This window comes from Diplotaxodon limnothrissa, linkage group LG10 (assembly GCF_057381915.1).
Source record: "Diplotaxodon limnothrissa isolate DT_005_m linkage group LG10, D_limnothrissa_male_GT1.1, whole genome shotgun sequence".
NCBI lineage: Eukaryota > Metazoa > Chordata > Actinopteri > Cichliformes > Cichlidae > Diplotaxodon > Diplotaxodon limnothrissa.
Window position 1 is genome coordinate 21,524,179 of NC_140605.1, and position 20,133 is coordinate 21,544,311.

The window sequence follows — 20,133 nt, forward strand, 5'->3', positions numbered from 1 at the left end:
CACATTTTGCTCCTCCACCTTCCATTTGAGGATGCCCCACAGATGCTCAATAGGGTTTAAGTCTGATGACATGCTTGGCCAGTCAAGTACCTTTACCCTCAGTTTATTTATCAAGGCACTGATCTTTTTGGAGGTGTGTTTGGGGTTGTTATCTTGTTGGAATACTTTCCTGTGGCCCAGTTTCTGAAGGGAGGGGATCATGCTCTTCTTGAGTATGTCACAGTACATGCTGGAATTCATGGTTCCCTCAATTAACTGTAGTTTCCCTGTGCCAGCAGCACTCATGCAGCCCCAAATAGTGACGTCCCACCACCATGCACCATCATGCACCATCATGCAAGGCAAGACACACTTATCTTTGTACTCCTCACCTGGCTTCCGCCACACACCACTGACATCATCTGAAACAAACAAGTTTATCTTGGTCTCATCAGACCTCAGGTAATCCCCCCTTAGTCTGCTTGTCTTCAGCAAACTGTTTGGAGACTTTCTTGTGCATTATCTTTAGAAGAGGCTTCCTTCTGGAATGATAGCCATTTGATGCACCTCCAACCTCTGCAGCAATGCTGGCAACATCTATTTTCAAATGACAGCCTCTGGATATGACACGAGCACGTGCACTCAAGTTCTTTGGTCAACCATGGCGAGGTTTGTTCTGAGTGGAACCTCTCCTGTGAAACTGCTGCATGGTCTTGGCCACCGTGCTGCAGCTCAGTTTCAGGGTGTTGGCAATATTCTTATAGCTAGGCCGTCTTTATATAGAGTAACAATTCTTTTTTTCAGATCCTCAGAGAATTCTTTGTCGTGATGTGCCATGTTAAACCTCCAGTGACCAGTACGAGAGAGTGCGAGAGCAATTCAACACACCTGTTCCCCATTTGAACCTGAGACCTTGTAAAAGTAACGTCTCACGTGACACCAGGAAGGGAAATGGCAAATTGGACACAATTTGGACATTTTCACTTAGGGGTGTACTCACTTTTGTTGCCAGCGGTTTAGGCAATAATGGCTGTGTGTGAGTTATTTAGAGGTGACAGCAAATTTACACTTTTGTTCAAGCCGCACACTGACTAGTATCTTCAATGTTGTCCCATTAAAAGATTTGACAAAATATTTACAAAAATGTGAGGGGTGTACTCATGTTTGTGAGATACTGTCCAAATGCAAGCACTGCACTAAGCTACATCTTTGCTATCATAATGACCGCACAGCTGAAACGGTCACCAGACATCATCAACAACACAAATATAAAATCTTTTTGTTTTTTGAGTCGGGGACAGTGCAGGAGCAGGACGGCCGCCATCTTGAGCGGCCGAATATTTCTATTCAGGACTCTTTGTCTCTGGTTACAGTTAGTAACCGACACTCTCTCTTGCCTCTTTTGCTGGGCTAGCTGACCAATCTGATCAGGCTGGGTTTTATTAGCATGTGGAGACTTAACTCTTTACCCCATAAAGACAACATATCATTGCCTCCTCTTAATAACATGTTTTACACCTCAGTATGTATTAATAAACACGTGGTTTGATGACAATTAGAATAGTTTCTGGGGTTTTACAAGAGTAGCTGCCGAGGCAGAGTCATTTTGTTCTGTAAGGAGGCCTGAAATATAACAGAAACCTTTCAAGTGAGAAAAGAGAAACAAGGGTTATTGCTTGTAAGCTCTCAAGGCGTAAAGAGTTAAAGATACATTTTTAACTTTTAGTACAGCTACAGCGATTTTCAAGGTTAGAAAAACGAATGTTCTTTGAACATTAAACCATGTAAAACCTAAAATGCAGGACCCCAAATGAAATCGTGGACCTCTAAGTTAGCATAATATGGTCTTTTTACAGTTGACTGGCCACCAATCAATGAGATACTGTAGTTTACGGTGACTGTGAACGATGACTAAGAATAACTTAAAAAACATTTTAAAGACCATCAGAATTAAATTCATTGCAAAACTATCAAATATATTTGATAATGAATAATTGATATAATCAATGATGTATCAAAGTGATAACCACAATAAATAGGCAGATGCATTGATTATATTTATCACCATATTCAGTCAGCTATAACCTTCACAATTAGATAAGCTGAGTACAAGCATACAGCAAAATTGGAAGCACCGCTGAGCTTGGTGTATACAGACAAACATAAACAGTCCTCCAATTAAATAAAAGAGTAATAAAGATGCTTTCTACGCAATGAAAAATAAAATCAATAAATAATAATAAATTAATAATCCTAATGATAGCAGCTTTAATGGCTCAGGTAGGCAGTGAAATTGATCGATACAGTAGACGTATTTTAGTTCAGTTGAAAGTAAAAGTTAACTTTACTTTTAGTATTTAGTATAAACATGTTCTAATGTATCTTTGTATCTGTGTGTGCAGTGCCATCACCTGTTGCTGGGCAGACTTCAGACTTCGTCAACAAGATCTTGGAGAACACAGGACGCGGCGATCCCACTGGCGGACTGGTCGGCCTGCGAGTCCCCACCTCCAAAATCTAGACAGGCCGCCTTCCACTGAGAGCAGTGGACTCAGTATTACGATCGTGCTGTCCTGTTGTAACTATGCTCCCCTCTGCATGCCCCTACAACCCAGACTTTCATGCACATTGTTAGTCACACAAACACACATACCACTTCCTGTGTGTAGGTATGTGTGCTTGTTTTTGCCATGTCATCTGTATGGCATACACCCTAGCTTTCTGGCTCTGCGCACTGCGTGCAGAATCAGCGCATCACAGTTCTCCCAACTCATTGTGAACGTTCGTTGGGGGGGAAAAGCGCCTCTAAAAGCAAGTGATGGTTAGGTGTATAGCTAATAGCACGTCCTAAATCCACTGGTGATGATTAGATGTGTTTAACATAGCATTGTGTAGGGTTGTTTCTGTTGGAGGCTGAGACAAACAGCCGCATGAGCGTAACCACTGGAATACTTTCACACGTTTGTTTGAGGTTGTAGTGACAAAGGACGAATTTACATGAAAAAAGTTCCAGTTATCATTTCTCAGAAGACTTTCACCTCACAGGGCAACAAAAGTGGACTTGAGGTTGTCAAATGAACCCAATCGAGTAAAGCACCTTGATGAAAATGGCCTTGTAAGCTGCAGTGGAAAAAGCGGCTTGTTCCGAGGCGTTACGGGGTGGCAAGAAATATTTTGTATTGAAGGCCTAAATATGTTCATGCCATCCCTGCGAAACAATAAAGCTGAGAGTTATCATTAGAGCTTTTATTAAGCGAGAGGCGTCCTGCTGGTTTGAAGCTCGTGTCAGGCAGGAGGAAGCTTAACGGCTCATAGTTGACCATGTGAAGAGGAAGCGCATGTAGCATGGTGCTTTTTGGCCTTTGTGCTGGTTATAACTGGACTGCGTGGAACAGACCAGTGTGGGATCAGACAGAAAGTGAGGAAGATGATGATGGTGGTGCTGTTGGCGGCGATAGAGATGACATAAACAGTGATCCATCTCCTCCAGGAAACTGTAAATAACTGTGTCTCCCAGCGAACGGCACCGGCTTCCCTTTTTTGTACAGTAGAGATGACCAGGCAGTTTGGTGTGTTCATACTAGTGTTTGATCAGAGTTCTATTCATTGTGCCTTGTGTATGTATGTGTATGTGTATGTGTGTGTGTGTGTGTGTGTGTGTGTGTGTGTGTGTGTGTGTGTGTGTGTGCGCGCGCGCGCGTCTCCGTAAGAGTGAGTGAGTGTGAGCGGGGCTGAACGAGGAGAGGTGATCGGCCAGAACTCCCAGCCTAGGAAAGGACTACTTATAGCGAGTGTGATGAGGGACACGCTGGTGGAGTTTGTGTCTTTCAGCTGTTTCGAAGATATTCTGAATGTACATAAACAAATGGAAGCTCTTGTCGCGTGATGCCACAGAGTCTGTGTATATAGGAGGGCTCTGCAATAGATTACTTTTGGTTTTTGGTACTTTCGTCTTTGGGGATTTTGGGGGGGGGTTTAAGGATGACAGATATTTTTCTTTTAGAGTTACAAAAAAATATTTGCACACTATCTTTTGATTATGTTTTGTACCAAAGACACATGCAACGAAATGGCGACCAGCCAGTTAAAGTAAGGTTTTGCACAGCTTACCTGACGCCGTATTGAATGTAAGATTTGTGGGAGGGTCAGGGACTTCATAGAACTGTGAAATTAGCTTGGGTCCAATTCTGTACAGAAAAGGAACATTCATTTGCTTCTTCTTCTTCTTATTATTATTTTTTGAATCTAAAATTGAACCCCTCTGTTGGCTTCTCCAGTAGATTTATTGCTTAAGGAAGCCCTTCATTCCTGAACTGATTCCTCCCTCCACCTGCTCATTGTGTTAATGGCGCTAGCTAGGATGAATACCAAGAGTGCTACTAGATAAGCTACGTTACAATTTTCTTTTCTTCTTCTTCTTTTTTTTTGCTTGTTAAAATTTCTCAAACAGTAACCAAAATCTTGTGTTCCTGTATCACTTGTTTGATTTCTGTATGTAGATGAGGTCTATAGACAAATATATTAACTGAATATTGTACATAGAAACATTAATGATATATCTATGAATGGTGAAACGCCACTTTTCATGACAATTGATTCATTTTTAAGCATGACACATTTCTAAAGCCTATCCTTGCTTTGAGAAAGTTAGAGTACAACAAAAAACCCAACAGAAAAACCAAAAAAACATGCTCTTGTTATATTTTTGTATTTTAGCTGCCTGCTAGATTTCCCGTTGGTTTGGGAGTGTTTGTTGGTCACAGGTGGAGGTGTTTGGCTGATGGTTTGATCTATAAGCTCCACCCTTTCTGTTATTCTTAGCTGGCTGATTTGAAATACAGAGAATCAAGACAGGATTTATATAAAACACAATGCCGCGAAGTGCTGGTCTACTTTGAGGGGTCTGTGAGGGGGAACGTTGAAGTGCCGCTGTCGGCGGTTCTAGCGTGAGAGCAGATAAGGAGCGAGATACAGTGTTGTGTCAGATGGTGTAAGAAAGCCAGAGCCATCTGAGTGTGGCTGATCTGGATTCAGCGCTGTCGTTTAGATTTTCATGCATACAGCAGCGTGCAAAAGTCTCGGCGCAGATGATCTAACTGATCTAAACAAACAAAAAAAAGACGAGCAATGTAAAGAACTCTAATCATGCAAATTAATAATCTACATATAATACTCGGAATCAGTGTAACAACAATTTTAAAAAAAATCTGGTTGACACTCATTTTTACTCCAAGCGGCATCATTACTGCCACCCACTAAGCTGAAGTAGATTTATGTGGTCGCCTTTTTTTGCTGAGGAAATTCAGCCCTAATAAGAAAGAAAATACACTTATCAGGCTACAGCTTCACCTTTTGGTGTCATTTTGATATAAGAGGAAAATAAAAAGATAATCATTCCATCTTTAACTTTATGCCTTTTCATATTAGTCCGCTATACAGAGTAAAACTTGCCCAGACTTTTGCATGCTGTTGTATTCTGTCTTGAAGCATGAAGCTGGTTGAATTGTGTATTTTCCTGAGATGGTCATCGCTGCCTCTGACCTTGCTTTGCTGAATTGAATCTCCATTAGTCATATCCTTCCTGACTGGTCACAGACATAAAGAATAACTTTGGTTACCAGTTACGGTAAAGTCCTTTAAGGAGATGCTACCTATTCTGGGAATGTTTCACAATTCAAGCAGAATTGATTTATTTGGAGGTCATATTAAAACGAGAAAAATGTGAATTTGACAAAGCTGAATTCAGACTGGCGTGACGTGAGTCTGCTGATGATAAAGTTTGTGTTGTGTGACTGAATAACAGCTAGTGCTACACACACACACACACACATATAGATTTTTTTACTGTTTTCCGTTCCGTCTAAAAAGGGAGAAATGGTGCTTTTTCTGAAACTAGAATGACGAGTATCCATGATTCATATTTGATTCTTAGACTAGTTGTAGCCTAATGACTTGCTCTCCCCTTACCGTCCATAGCTATTTTCTTAGTAGTGATTCAGTTTTGTAAATAAACTATAAGTTAATATGTATCTTCTAAATGTTAAATATATGTATAGAATACTCTATCTTATATGTTTAAAAAAACCGAAAGCACTTTGTCCAAAAAAGAAAAAAAAAAAAAAAAACAAAAAGAAAAGAAAAGAAAAGAAAAGCATTTTTTTCTCTTCCATTTGCTGCTAAATGGCCTGGCGTGAATGCTGCAAGTGTACTTGACGACTACTTGCTTGGATAGGTCTATTGCCTGACTCTGCTAGGTCTGTAAACTAGCGAGGGGCAGGTGTACGACCTGACGAGGGTTAGATCTACACATTTCTGGAGCCATGACATGATATGAGCGCACAAGAGCGTACCATTGCATGGCTTTGGGAAGCCCAGTGTCTTGACAGGATAGGTCTATTTCCTGGTCAGGGACCGAGTGAAAGTATGTTTGTGGTCTTAAAAGAAAACAAAAATTATTAAAAAAAAACCTTAAAAAAAAAAAACAAGAGGGTTTTGATTCCAGGGCCCCTACGTTGATCTTGATGCTGACCCCCTTGGCGTCACGATTCATTTGCCTTCAGTAGAGGTTTCCTATGGAAAAACTGATTCTGCTTTGGCTTCCTCTTCAGGGTGATGTACAGTGTAGACACATTTCTTCAGAGAGCTATATTGTTATCATTTGTAAACTGATTTCTACTTGTGACTTATTGAGGAGGAGGGTTTAGCCTGGGGCGGCCAGGAAGAGCTTGTTTGAAAGACGTTGCTCCCGGCCGCCTTGGGGGAAGTTACTATATCACTGTACTGTATGGCAAGCCAATTACAAATGGAGACTCAATCCGGACACTTATTGCCTTCTTAAATAACTTTTCACACACAAACAAAAATAACAACATGGCAGACAAAGTCGGCTGCCCAGAGTGGGGGGGGGGGCCTAACATTGTTCTGCCGATATGGTAAACAACAACAACAACAACAACAACAACAACAACAACAAATCAATTCAGCCTGACTGGCTCAAAACAACCTTGACTAAAGTAGCAGACGTGATGAAATGTATCTGAAAGAAAATGACTCCAAAGGTTTGAACTGCTTTGGAAGCGATGCTTTCGGGTATAATTTCATCCAGGTCTGGCAAGGGGTCAGCAGTGGTTGAAGGGCCGCTGGTTGACGGCCGGCTGACAAGAGAAGCGTGCGTGTGTTTTGCTGTCGATCACAAGGCTGGTTACAAGAAAGAGTCCTCACAGGTTTTTACATTTAACAGAATAGGCGCAAGCTGTGCAACTTTACATTCAAACCAGGAGACTCTGTGGCATTTTAACAGTTAAGGAAATGAGTGAAAATCCACGCCAGTAAAACTATTCCTTTTATTCTTTTCTGTTTTTTTTTTAAATTTTTATTTCTGATTACATAAATCCTATACAGTCAAATATTAAGCTAATAGAGTGTGTAACTTTGTGCTACTCTTGTCCAATAAAAGCTACGTGGATCCATAAAGCTCTTCTTCAGCAAATCAGGGTAATATCGTTCTTCTATCTGACATATGTGATGACATATATAAAAATCAAAAGAAAGTATATTTATGTATTCCAATTATTGTCGCCATTCTTTACTCTGTACAAAATATTGTGCGTACTGTATGTGTGTGAGAGAGAGTGTGTGTGCGTTATGAATCGTTAATGTCAATCACTATGGTGCAATGCTCTATAAAAGTTAAAAGCAAAGGCCAACAGACTTGTTACAAAAAAAACTCACAAAATGTCACCGTTTTGTCCAAATTTGGTCTTCTTGCAAACACAATCTGCAGCATCTTCCTCTCTGAATGGTTTCCACTCTGATTTCCAGTCGTGATCCAGCTGGGGTTTGTCACATGGTGCTGATTACGTCTCGTTGTCCCGAGAAATGCTACGAGGATTTATAAAAAAAAAAAAAAAAAAGGCACCCGTATTCAGATGTGTTTACAGAAAACACTCCGTGTGACCATTTCATTCAGTGTAACTATGATCAGATCAGACTTCCGCCCAGATCACTTTCACTGACTCACTGTCGGACCAATCAGAGGAAGAGTTGTACTGTTTCTTGTTTAAAACAACAACACCGCTTCTGTGCTATCGACTTGTATGATCGTTATTGTTAAGCGTACCAATACTTCTTTTGTAAAAGCCAGTCTCACGGATTTGATACCACCGCTCAAAGCCACAGAGGTTCTGTTAAAGATCACGTGGATGTAGCTTCATTCAGAAAGAGCAGTTTTGAATGAGTGCAATTAAGTGCATAGAAGTGCTCTTGAGATGATTTTTAATAGGGTAATGCTTTGTTTTACAGTGTGTAATAATTTCCAAAAAAATGTCCAGTTTCCTCCAGTACAGCTTTGTGTAATTTGGTGCTAATTCAGGAGAAAGTATTGAAATCATAAACTTCCAGTTATATTATTGGAGTCCAGCATGTCAGCTCAATGTGACATTTATCTATAGCCAGAATTATAAACAGTGATTATTTACTTGGACTAATCAGTTTGTCTACATGTAAACTCTTTTTTTTTTAGGTTTTGCTTCGTGCTCATCGTCTCGGTTTATTGGCTGCAGTAGATGGCTGTCTGCTGCAGCCAACAACCGGTAGAGACCAAAACAGAGCTACAAGGACAGTCATGTGACCAGTTTTTCTTTGTTTTTAAAAAAAAAAAGATCTTATTGTTCCCCTTTATTGGTACCAAAGTACATATGGTAATTGTTTCCAGGAAGCTTCTTACCCTGTAAAATAGACATTACCATAAAAAATCATTACAGGAATAAAAATGTTAAATGACCTAACCTCGGACTAGCTGTGCTGTCAGGTCTAAGAGTCTGGCTTTGAGGGTTTTTTTGTGTTTTGTTTTTTGGCATTTCAAATGTATATCCTGTCTTGTTTGAACCCTTGTTGCTTGTACAAACAAAACAAAAACATGTACTACTACCACCCTCCACATTTTCCCCTAAAATGAGAACGCAGCTGTCTCTGCATGGCGATTCCCTGCATAGCGCTGAGAGAATCAAGTCTGTGAGTTCCTCGCAGATCGGGAAGAATTCAGGAAAGGGTGTTCATTGTCACAAAGTTGTTGCATGGCTTTTTGGGCTCTCTGTACGCTCTGTTGTATGATTTCATACTTGCTGCTATTGAATGAGCACAAAGAGACATCAGATTTTGGTTTAGGGTGTCCATACCACAGTTACAGTATATTTATACCACACATACCTGTTGGGGTTTTTCTTTTGTTTGGTTGGGTTTTTTTTGTCCCCCCAATCTTTCTTTTTTCCCTCCCTGTGGCAGTTAAAAGACCAACAGCATTACTCACCTTGCACTTGGTTTGTACACTTAGAAGGAAAAAAATATTTTGAATATGATGCCTGCTGAACCAGGTGCCTTAATCAGTTATATGAGAACACAAATCTGCACCTTCTGTCAGTCTGGAGGGGGTTTCCCTACAGAAACCAGGGACTGGGTTTCCCAAAACCTAAACTTGAAGTTCAATAATGAAATGAAAACCTCATCTGAACCCTAAATCAGTGCATTTTATACAATAGTCAACCTAAGAGGCAGATGAGAGCCGTTAGTCATGTCTCGATCGTAGAATAGCCTTGCTGAAGAAGAGCAGAAAAGACAACCTGTAAATTGAATTATTTTGGGAAACCTGGTTCTGTTTTGAACTCTTTCTCTGCCCACTATGCCACGTTATCGTGTATTCTGCATTGGCTGCTGCTGCTATCACCGCTGGTGTGTCCGCGTAGAGAAGAGCAAACTTCCACTGTGTCTGAGACAGAGGGAGACTTGGGCCTGCTTTTTACCTAGACAATTAAAATGCATTCTTCTTCTTCTAAGGTTTCGACACGGAGCACTCTGTTGCTACCTTTTGAGACCTTGTCGAGAGAGGAAAAAAAAAAAAGATCCCAAATAAACGCGAACTTTCCATTTCTTAACTTTGCTATAATGAAGTGCCAGACCCTCCTTGAAGTCAGTGTTGGCACTGAGTCGCAGGTTGCGAATGAAGCGACAAACTGAGCATGGAGGTACACTGTGGTGCTAATCTGTCAGTGGCTGGGTGCTAACATGGCTGTGTTAAATAGCTGTATTAGCCATATTATTCCTTCTGTTGATGACTCTGGTCAGTCTTGTGTTTCTGACTTCTGACCTGCTGTATGCTGATATAGCGAGGTATATAATTCTGCTGCTGCTGCTTTGCTGATGAATGTAGACTAGTCTTCCTCAGCAGGATCATACAGACAGACGAGCGTTTGGCAGAGCTTTTCCTGTTGTCTCAACAGAGGGAGACTCTTTGTCATCAGGATCCAGAAAGATCATGAATGTTGTATCTTTTAATGGCTGCTGTCCTGCTTGTGTGTTTCAATCTTTTTTTTTTTTATTATCAATATGGTTTGATATTTATGCTCTGACTCTATCAAATGTTGCACTTTTTTTCCCTAAATTATATTTTATTGTCATTTTCTCTGATCCCAGTGTTCTTGCCATTTCTTTATTTATTTGTTCGGTCCTTTAATTTAACAATGCAAGGAGACAGTGATTGGAGCTAGACTTTAAAGCTTTCCACTAAAGCAGTCTTTACCACAAGTCAGAGACTTGTCATGAGATTCACAGATCTTAATCAAAGTCACAATGAAACTAGAAACTGTTCATACAAAAATTATATATATTTATTTTTTTGACAAAGATCCAATTAGTATAGAAGAGAATTGGGACCACTGGAAACAATCTTCAAGTTTTGACTGGGGAAAAAAAGAAGAAGAAAAAAATCAAAATCATGAGCAAAAAGTCTGGAAAAAAAACTGGGAAGTATATCTTAATTTTTTCCCTCAACCTATTCTGTAAATAGCTTTTATGTACACACCTGTAATAGCATCTAGAGATGTAAATGTCACTAACTAATGCTCAGTTAGATTTAAATAAACTGAGCTCACCTATCACAAATTGGAAAATAGACACTTTAACATAACGATTACAAACTTAAAAAAAGTCAAATGTGAATCTAACTAAAATTAAGGAATTGTCCTATATTAGTTATTACTTACAAATATTTACTCTTTTTGTGCAAATAGAGTTATGATTGGTGTGACTGAGCTTCATGAGATATTCTCTGCTGACATGTACCCAGACATCCTCTTGCATAATAGTCTAATAATGACTCCCTCCATTAAAGGAGCATTGCAACCATTTTTAAGTTGTAGATGATTTGTTTTCTTACTATAACTTGGCTGAGAAGTTTGATGTCACTGCAGCCAGCAGCCAGTTAGCACAAATACTGGAAACAGGAGACAAAGTAGGGCAGTTCTGCCAGTACTTCATAGTCACAAATGCACGTTTGTTTTTTTAGGTGATATAGATATATATGGGGACTCTCTTTTGGCCAGGCAACCAAAAGAGACTTCAGATGTTTGCTGTGATTAGAGATGGAGACTGAAAATGAAACTTTAAGCAGATTTAAGACTGAAGGTGGTCTAAGGAGATAAAAATAATTCATTATTTTCTAAGTAAACCGGTCCAAGTCAGACTACAGTTTCATTGTGAGTTTGAATTATCGCTGTCTGTGGGGCCCATGAAGCGGAAGTTTAATAAGTCCTGAGAAAAGCTCGGTGGGTCACCAGACTGAACCTTGCCTTTAGGTGACTCTTTGGTCATGACTCTGGGCTGAGGTTCAGGTGCTCCACCGCCACGGAGCTGAGGTCAGGAGTTGGCTTGCTTGCGGTCTCTAACTTTTGGTGGGGAAAATTTAGTTTTAAGGAAGTAAAACTTTACCACTGCGCCAGAGATGTTTTGCCCCTTCTAGGTGCTTTTTTAATTTTAATTTTTATCAGAGGGGCTTTGGTTCGCAGTTGTCTTGTCAGGGAACCCCTGAGATTAGCCAGGGGCCACTAAAGGCTGGTGGGCAGAGACCCCTCACCTTCCCCTTTGCAATGAATGATGGGGAAGGGTTAATCTCCTCTTCCGGCAGACTGATTCAAGCAAACAACCACCCACACTTAATAATAATAATAAAAAAGAAAACCCCTCTTTCTATTTCTACATACGTCCAACTCATCATCCAAACACTGCAATGATTTACATCTCCTTCCAGACTTGCCAAAATGCATGAAGCAAGAGACATTTACCGAAAAAAGACGGCATCTGTTTGGTTACTATTCTCTCTTTATAAATTTTAATAATGACAGACAGACGGAGGATTATAATAGGAAATCCATACAAGTCCAAACATGTAGCGGATGTGGAAGGTATCGGCCATACTGAGCTCCACAGCTACATGCCATTGTTACGATGCTTCTGGTCTTGTATGGTATTTGACTCGATCAACAGCATGGGATCTTTCTGTAGTTAGTCCTGTGTGTGTTCCTCTCCCCAGTCTCAGTAGGAGGGCTGTACTTCATTGCTAAGTGCTCTATAATAGATCTCTTGGTGATTATAATTTCATAAAGAAGCAAAACCTGCAGAAAAAGTGTATCCTGCTGAAACTAACTTGATCCTCTCTTTAGCAATGACGTCTATATTTGTAGTTCACATATATGCCTGTTCAAATACAATATCTTGACAGTTGCTATATTTATGTTGTGTAATAAATGTTGTGCTGGGTTTATACTTTTGTTTTGACTAACTTTTTGTTTAACGTTGTATTTTTATTTTTTATTTTTTCTCTTCTTGGAGGCACAGTGGGTGGCTTTATGCACAGGCATGGAAAAGTAAAAGACCTTTATTTTATTATTATTATTTTTTGGTTTGTACTGTAACAGCCCGATTCTCTTTCAGAGCTTCTGACAGTTTTTGTCTCTGGCTGCTCGACATTCTGCAGACACCTGCCCTGAATCTCTGTTGTGTAATTGTGCCTCTCTCTTTATTTTCTGTTCTTCTTCTTCTCCTTCTTCTTCTTCTTTTTTTTTTTTTTAATCGTTTTTCTCTGTTGTATCAACCAGGAGTTGGTACCACAGCTCTGCTTGTAACCATGTTTGTCTGATTATGTTTATTGATTTTAATATCAAAACAATAAAACCATTAGCACCCCAGTCTGAATCTTGTTTATTTAACTGACCGAGTGTGTGTGTGAGTTTTCCAACCTGATTTTTATAAATGATTTTTGAATTTTTCGTCGCTTAAAAATGTATTTTAAGCAAATGAGTTCATAAAGAGTTCAACAAGATATGCAGGAGAGCATTCCTGAGTACACAACAGATCCAATATTACAGCAGCAGAAGACCACACCAAGACTACAATCAGCATGGGCTCACTAAAATTGCAGCATAAGTATTTGGTGCAATCAGCATGAAAGCATGGATCCACCCTGCCTTATATCAACAGTGGCGGTGCTGTAATGTTGTAGGGGATACTTTCTTGGTACGCTATGGGCCCCTTTGTGCAAACTGAGCATCATTTAAATACTACAGCCCACCTGAGTATTATTGTGAGCATGTCTATCCCTTTACGATAGCTGCTCAAAACTCAGATCATCTCAAACTGGTTTCTTGAACACGACAGTGAGTTCACTGTTCTCAAACCTGCAGCAACTGTGTGACGCTGTCATGTCAGTATGGACCCAAATGTCTGAGGAATGTTTCCAGCACAATCTATATATAAATAAAACGGGATCATTCAAGCGAAGTGAAACTTAAGATCTTCACCAGTGTTTCTGGTTGATTTTTGAGTAATGCCATATTATCTCCTCCACAAGTAGTGCCTGTGAAATGGAAAGATGCCTTTATCCAGCCAAAGAGAACCACTGATAGGAACACTTCTGCTGATGGCTCTAAATTTATTTTTACCACCAGCAAATGTCATTGGGAGACTGCAACTGAAAGCAGACAGCTGCTTCTACTACATACATAATTTCCTTGATTCTTTTTTAAAAAATACTTTAATATAATTTGATGCCCTACATGTACACCGCAGTGGTGTGTGGGATGGCGTCTCTCCCCCTCCCAACCTTTTCATAATGAAAGAAAATGTTTCCCAAAGCAACAATGTGGCTCACTGATGTGTTTATTAGGTTTGGACACATTCAGAAAAGGGCTGCATCTAAACAGGAAGTGCTTATGATTAAGTTCTATTCATGGTTTTATTGTCTTTTGTATATAACAGTATGGAAAAAGACCACATTAAAATAGCTCTTCCACTCTTGTATTGTACATATTTTGCTGGTTTGCTGCTGTTTAGACAAAGCACAAAGTCTATCAGAAAAAGGGAGAAATTTCTGTCTGTGTCTTTGTGTCTATTATCTTGACAGGGTTACTGCTGGGAACACGGATCAGACATGGGCCTCCTTTTTCCTTTACAGGATTTCCACAAAATTAGCTGGTGTAAAAATGACACAAGACCCCCCTTTTCAGTACGTACTGTTAATACTAACACTTAGTAGAAAAGTAATAGTACAGGCTCTATCCATGATGTTAATAAAAAAAAAAAGAGTATATTAGTAACAGCCGAGGCTGAATTAATTTTAGTAGTTTTTTTTAGTTAAAAATGCCACTTTTGACTCTCTAAGTATAGTTTATATATTACAAACTTAAAATTATTTAGTGGTTCTGTTTTATATGATGTTTAAACATTTGAAAACACATTTAAATTTCAGTGTGGATCCTGTCTGTCCAATAAGTAAGGACAAAATTATAGTGGAAGCTGCAGAATGATAAGTAACTGCACTTTTTTTTAAAGGAATTATAAAATCCTATTTAAGTATTTTTTTTTGTTCCATTTTAAGTAACATATTTATTTATTCCACGGATAATTAACATCCGACTACCGTTGGTCCTTCGTCTTTACCTCTTTTGGACCTCCAGCTTGCCATACAAAAACAACAATGGCGTCTTCTGCGGATGTTCACGTCCGAATTTGCGCACAAGAAATTATCAAATATGATCTGGAAATTAAAGCTCTCATTCAGGTAAGGAATGAAGAACGAGCGCCTTGTTTGTCCTTTCATCCTGAGCCATTTCTGAACCGTTGGTAACTCTGGAGAGCTGGCTGAACATGCGCACAACAGGTCTTCAAGTTGAGCTAAGAAGAAGCTAACGTTAACTTTCCGACAGTCAAAAGACACAAAACATTCTTGATTTTGTTTATTTTAATTAGGCAAAAAATCATTCCTGAGACAGTTATAATACTTTTGAGTAATAAATCTCTAATTATTCAAATAACCGAGAGAAGAAAATGATCATTTATTATCAGATGTTATTTAAAAAAATATTTACGACGCACTCTTTGTTTAGTTCTGCGTTCGTGATATCCTAATTAGTAAGGGAAATTAAAATAAGTTAAAACAAATTGTTTTAGAAAATGTAAATAATATGAATATAAAAAAATATATTAAGTTTTTTTTTTTTAATGGAGAAAAATGTGCTAAAATTTATATTGTATATCCTGAGCCAGATGGTGGAACGGCTGTAAGCTGAGAGACACCTGCCCTATCAAAAAGTGACCGCCAGTGTTTCTTTGTCTAATGTCTTTGGTTATATTGCTAAATAGCTCTAGTCAACAGGATTTAAAAATGGATTTCATATATAAAGTAATAAAAAATGACATATTTTGCAAGTATTTTTATGGTTCTACATTACATTGCAATCAATCAAGTCCTTTTGGCCATTTAAAGTATCTTTATACAGCTGTTATATTTGTATAGATTTCTGCTGTCCTCTTGGCCAGATCATCACTGACAGCTGATGTCCATTGGTGAGGGCCAGAATGTAGAACAACCACTAAATCTCTTTTCACCACAGCAGGCAATTACAGTGCCACATCCCCTACTTCCCCTTTCCCTCTCAAGACCCCGAGTTGCTTTGAACTCCACCACTTGGGGGCAGCAGCTCATGTGTAGTGGTGGACACACCATTTCTCAGCCACCTCACACTCTGCTGCAAACTGCTCCACTGCAAGCTGGAGGTCATTGCTCGATTCAACCACCAGAACCACATCAGCAAAAAGCAGAGATGAGATCCTGAGTCCACTGAATTTGACTGCCTCCACCTCTTGGCTGCACATAGAAACTGTCTTCCAAAAAAACTTGTGAACAGAATCAATGATAAAGGGGCAGAGCTGGTGGAGTCCAGGATTCACAGGGAATGAGTCTGACTTGCTGCCAAGCTCTCAGTACACTATGTACAATGACAAAACACTTTATAACAATGGACCAGATGTCTCATACTCCTAAAGCACAAGCTCCTTTGCTCACACAAAGATTTGTGCATTTATGAATTCACATGATGTATGTCTTACTCGATGTGATATAATTATAAAATATAACTAATACATTATATTTAACTCAATGTGTGTGTGTTGTCTGTAGGACATCAGGGATTGTCCAGGACCTCAGTCTGCTCTTGTGGAGCTCAATGCTCAGGTCAAAGAGAAATTCAACAAGCTGAGGCTCAGAATTCAGGTCAGGCCTCAGCTACACATCCACACGGTGCTGCATCTGACAGGGTTTTTTTTTTTTTTTGCTTAATATTGGATCTGTGTCATGTGATGCCATGATGTTGTTGTTTTTTTGTTTCTTCCAGGATCTGGAGCAGATGGCCAAAGAGCAGGACAAAGAGTCAGACAGAGTGGCCATCCAAACAGAGACCGAGAGCCAATGGAAGCAGATGCTGAGGTGTTTAGACGCAGACGCACACAGACACATCTAAAAAAAATAAGCCTGTGCAGCACCAGTCATTTTATTTTCCCCTTGAATCACTTGCCTCGTGTCCCAGTGAACATGTTGTTGGTTTCTGTTTTGTTGCGATGATAATGTAAACTGGAAATGCAGACACAAGCGAGCACTTAAGATGGAAAAAAAATCTAAAACAAAAACTTTCAGTCTCAAAATTGTTTGCTTTTTCTTGTCTGTCTTGTCAGCAACCAGACAGCGTGGAGAAAAGCTAACCTGGCTTGTAAACTTGCCATAGACAACATGGAGAAGGACGAACTGCTGCATGGTGAGGAAAACCACAACACCAGACAGAGGTAAATATAGTTTCTGCCAAGGCTCTGCTACAGAGCACTGTACTACGAAGACAGTTCAGTGTACCCCGAGTTTGTTTGCGTTATGTAGATTCCCGTACTTCTACACCTGGTTAGAGCTGCTGATATGCAGTCTGAACTTTGATCAGTGATTTTTGTATACCTGCAGCCAAACAGGAGGAAATTAATGTCACCTGTATTAATTTACCTGGTTTCTGTTTAGCTGTAAAAGGCTGATGGGGTATTATCGTTACCCTGCCGGGCAGAGGCATCGTACACACCTTGAGAACAAGGCTGCTTAGGATTTTCAAACTGATACCATAGTTTCTGTCAGTAACTTCTATCCTCTACTTCCTGTAGTTATTACCATTACACTGTTTTCTTTCTGTTTTTAAGCCCAGGCCACCAATAATATTTCTGTTTTACACAGATGTGTGTTTATGTTTATGGAGTGTTATCAGATGAATCGCAGTATGACAACTATGTCAAAACAACAGCTAATCTGCTGTACACTGAAATACAGATACACTTGTTAACATCTGTAAAACTATCTTTTGTCTAATGTCTGTGGTTTAAAATGCTTTCATGAACGATTATTAAATAAGATTTTTTTAATTGTTGCTTTTGGTAATTTGTGATTTAAAAAAATTGATTAAAAACTGGCACAAATGAACCAAAAAAGATAAATGAATATAAAAATAGAGTGGCTAGTTGCACTGGTGGTAGAAACACAAGGTTCTAAACTACTTAATGAGAAAAAGATTCCTTCTAGTCTCCAATAAATCACTTTAATATAATCTAATAATAAATTAGGCATGTCAGAACCCATCTGCAGTACTTCACCTGCTCTGTTCTGTGTGTGTGTTTTTGTCTCAGGAAAGCAACCAAGGAAAATTTAGTGGAAACCAGCAGCAACATCACAGAGAGTCTGATGTCTATCAGCAGGATGATGTCTGAACAGGTGAAGCAGAGTGAGGACACCATTGGCACTCTAGGTAAAAATCTAATTTTATGTTTCAGTCTCCTGTCCACATTTCCTAACCGATCCTCCTAAACCCTTAATGCCTTTAATTCTTCGTCCTCCTTATTCAGCCACCTCATCCAGGACGGTGCAGGAAACCAACGAGGAGTTTAAAAGCATGACAGGAACCATTCACCTGGGCAGGAAGCTCATCCTGAAGTACAACCGGCGGGAGCTGACAGACAAGCTGCTCATCTTCCTTGCACTAGCCCTCTTCTTTGCCACTGTCCTCTACATCCTCAAGAAACGTCTCTTCCCCTTCATTTAGTCGGCCGCCTGGGTCTGTTTTTCCTCAAGGACGTGGGGACTGGCTTGGAAGGAGTTAACACAGTGAATTGTAGGAGGTATGAAGTAGAAGCATGAACCACATGGACTCTTAGAAGCAGCACTGAAACTGGACTGTAGCACACAGAGGCGGCGTGAAGTGGGAACGTGTTACTTCTTACATATAATATGCAATATGAAGGGTTGGAAAATATCTGAAGCTCAAGATCCACTTCAGCAGTGAAAGGAGCAAAGTGAGTAAAACTGACATCCAGAGTTTCATAGAAAACATTAAGAAGCCACAGCCTGCCTCGAGTAGATATGGTTATACAATGTATTGTCAAAAGTTTGAACGCATGTTGCAAATGGTCACAGTTGAAGAAGGGATCTGCTGCTTTTTAGCCTTTTCCTTGATGCCTCACACTGCCTCCCTGGTGTTACAGTAAGGACTCTGTTATCCTAATGTGACCATTTCTATCATTCTGGATGATGGGTCTTTTTCAGAAAGCCTGAACTTGAGGAAATTCATGTGTTTACATTGAAATTTACATTAAATTGAAGTAAATACAGAGAGCTTAAAGGTTCAGATGCTCATATTTGCCAAATTGTGTGCAGTTTTTGAAATGTTGATACCTTAAAGCACACTGTAGGTTTCACAATGCAATAAGACAGCATCTAAAGATCAGCAGCCTGTATGCTCATGTAATATCTCTTTGTACCCCTTCAGTCCAGCGTAAAAGGAAGAAAAGGTAGTCTGTGATTCTGCCCTCATGTCAGTCATGTTGAAAGGTTGGGAGTTAGAGACTAAAGCAAGGGACCACTGGAGGCTTGTTTTAAGCCTCGATTGCTGCAAATAAACAAAATCCATCCAAAGAGGTGATCTGCGTGATAAAATGTTTCAGCTTATGCAAAATATTCACGTCCTCCAAGCAGAGGGCAACCTTATTTGAATTCAGCTGGAGCTTCACTTTTACACAGAGATGGGAAGAAAAGAGGGGGACAGAAAAGTGAGCAACATTGTAGGACTCCATCTACTCCTGTTGAGTCATGGTTGGTTTCTGAGCTGTAGTAGTATCTTCTGACTTAACCAGCCTTTAATTCTACAGCTTAAGAGAAAAAAAAAAACAAACAAAAAAAAAACACAACCCCAAAGCGGGTTGCCCTCCTAGTGTCCAGTACCTTTAATTCAGAACTAGTCAGGGTCATGGTTGCAAATAGGGCTGCCACGATTTGTCGACTAGTCACGATTACGTCGACTATCAAAATCGTCGACGACTGATTTAATAGTCGACGCGTCGTTTGAAACTTTGTAAGATCACAAAAGACGCAGGAATAAGTGGCAGGATTTAAGAGTGTAATAACGGACTGAAACAGAAGATGGCAGCATTGCATGTACAAGGATGTCAGCTACCGTTAAACCCCGAAGAAGAAGAAGAAGAAGCAGCTGTGTCCCAGAATTCATAGCGCGGCCCAGCGCAGTTTCCAACAATGGCGGCAGCTAGTTAGTTTTAATGTTACTCTTATTATTCTTTCTGGGTCACAAAATAAACGTTTAACATATTTTCAGGCGAGAATGTAGCTGTGTAAACCTCAAATATCTGCTCAGTTTATCAGGACACCACATATTTTCAAAAGCGCTCCGACGTTTTCGGAGACATCTGTTACCCACTAGCTCGTTAGCGAGCCGGGGGCTAGGCTCACTAGCGCCGTGAGAACACCGGACTCCCCGCAAATCGTTTTCAAACCCACCGCCGTCTTTCGCTACTCAGGTTAAATATATATGAGTCACTTAGATAACTTAAAATGTTATTGTTTGGCTTTTTTTTTTAGTATTTTATTTGTTCCTGAGTAAATCAGTTTGTCTGAGATTAAAGTTAGTTTTTACACAGCTGAATAAACGTCAGACAGCTGATTATCAGAAGTGTGAG

At 39.7% G+C, this 20,133-nt stretch overlaps 2 protein-coding genes across 7 annotated transcripts in view; both read left to right on the forward strand.

Annotated features, from left to right (window-relative positions):
- Window positions 1-7,915, forward strand: part of crebrf (creb3 regulatory factor) — a 28,931-nt gene extending 21,016 nt beyond the window's left edge. For 5 of the 6 annotated variants that reach the window (XM_085364595.1, XM_085364591.1, XM_085364592.1 and 2 more), the window contains exon 10: window positions 2,382-7,915. In XM_085364595.1, coding sequence (XP_085220721.1) covers window positions 2,382-2,500 — 119 coding nt within the window. In that variant the 3' untranslated portion in view covers window positions 2,501-7,915. The remainder of the gene's footprint in view (window positions 1-2,381) is intronic. The other variant, XR_014906546.1, reaches the window with a different exon arrangement.
- A 6,867-nt stretch (window positions 7,916-14,782) lies between these two features.
- Window positions 14,783-19,868, forward strand: bnip1b (BCL2 interacting protein 1b). The gene is made up of 6 exons (XM_085363912.1): window positions 14,783-14,866; window positions 16,265-16,357; window positions 16,479-16,570; window positions 16,816-16,923; window positions 17,797-17,915; window positions 18,013-19,868. The coding sequence occupies exons 1-6, from the start codon at window positions 14,783-14,785 to the stop codon at window positions 18,207-18,209; spliced, it is 693 nt and encodes a 230-aa protein (XP_085220038.1). The 3' UTR covers window positions 18,210-19,868.
- Window positions 19,869-20,133: the final 265 nt, after the last annotated feature.

Excerpts from the sequence above, each read along its gene's own strand:
- bnip1b (XM_085363912.1), top strand. The coding sequence starts at position 14,783 with ATGGCGTCTTCTGCGGATGTTCACGTCCGAATTTGCGCACAAGAAATT. Across the intron at positions 14,867-16,264 it reads AAATTAAAGCTCTCATTCAG|GACATCAGGGATTGTCCAGG; the intron begins GTAAGGAATGAA and ends TGTTGTCTGTAG. Across the intron at positions 17,916-18,012 it reads GGACACCATTGGCACTCTAG|CCACCTCATCCAGGACGGTG; the intron begins GTAAAAATCTAA and ends CTCCTTATTCAG.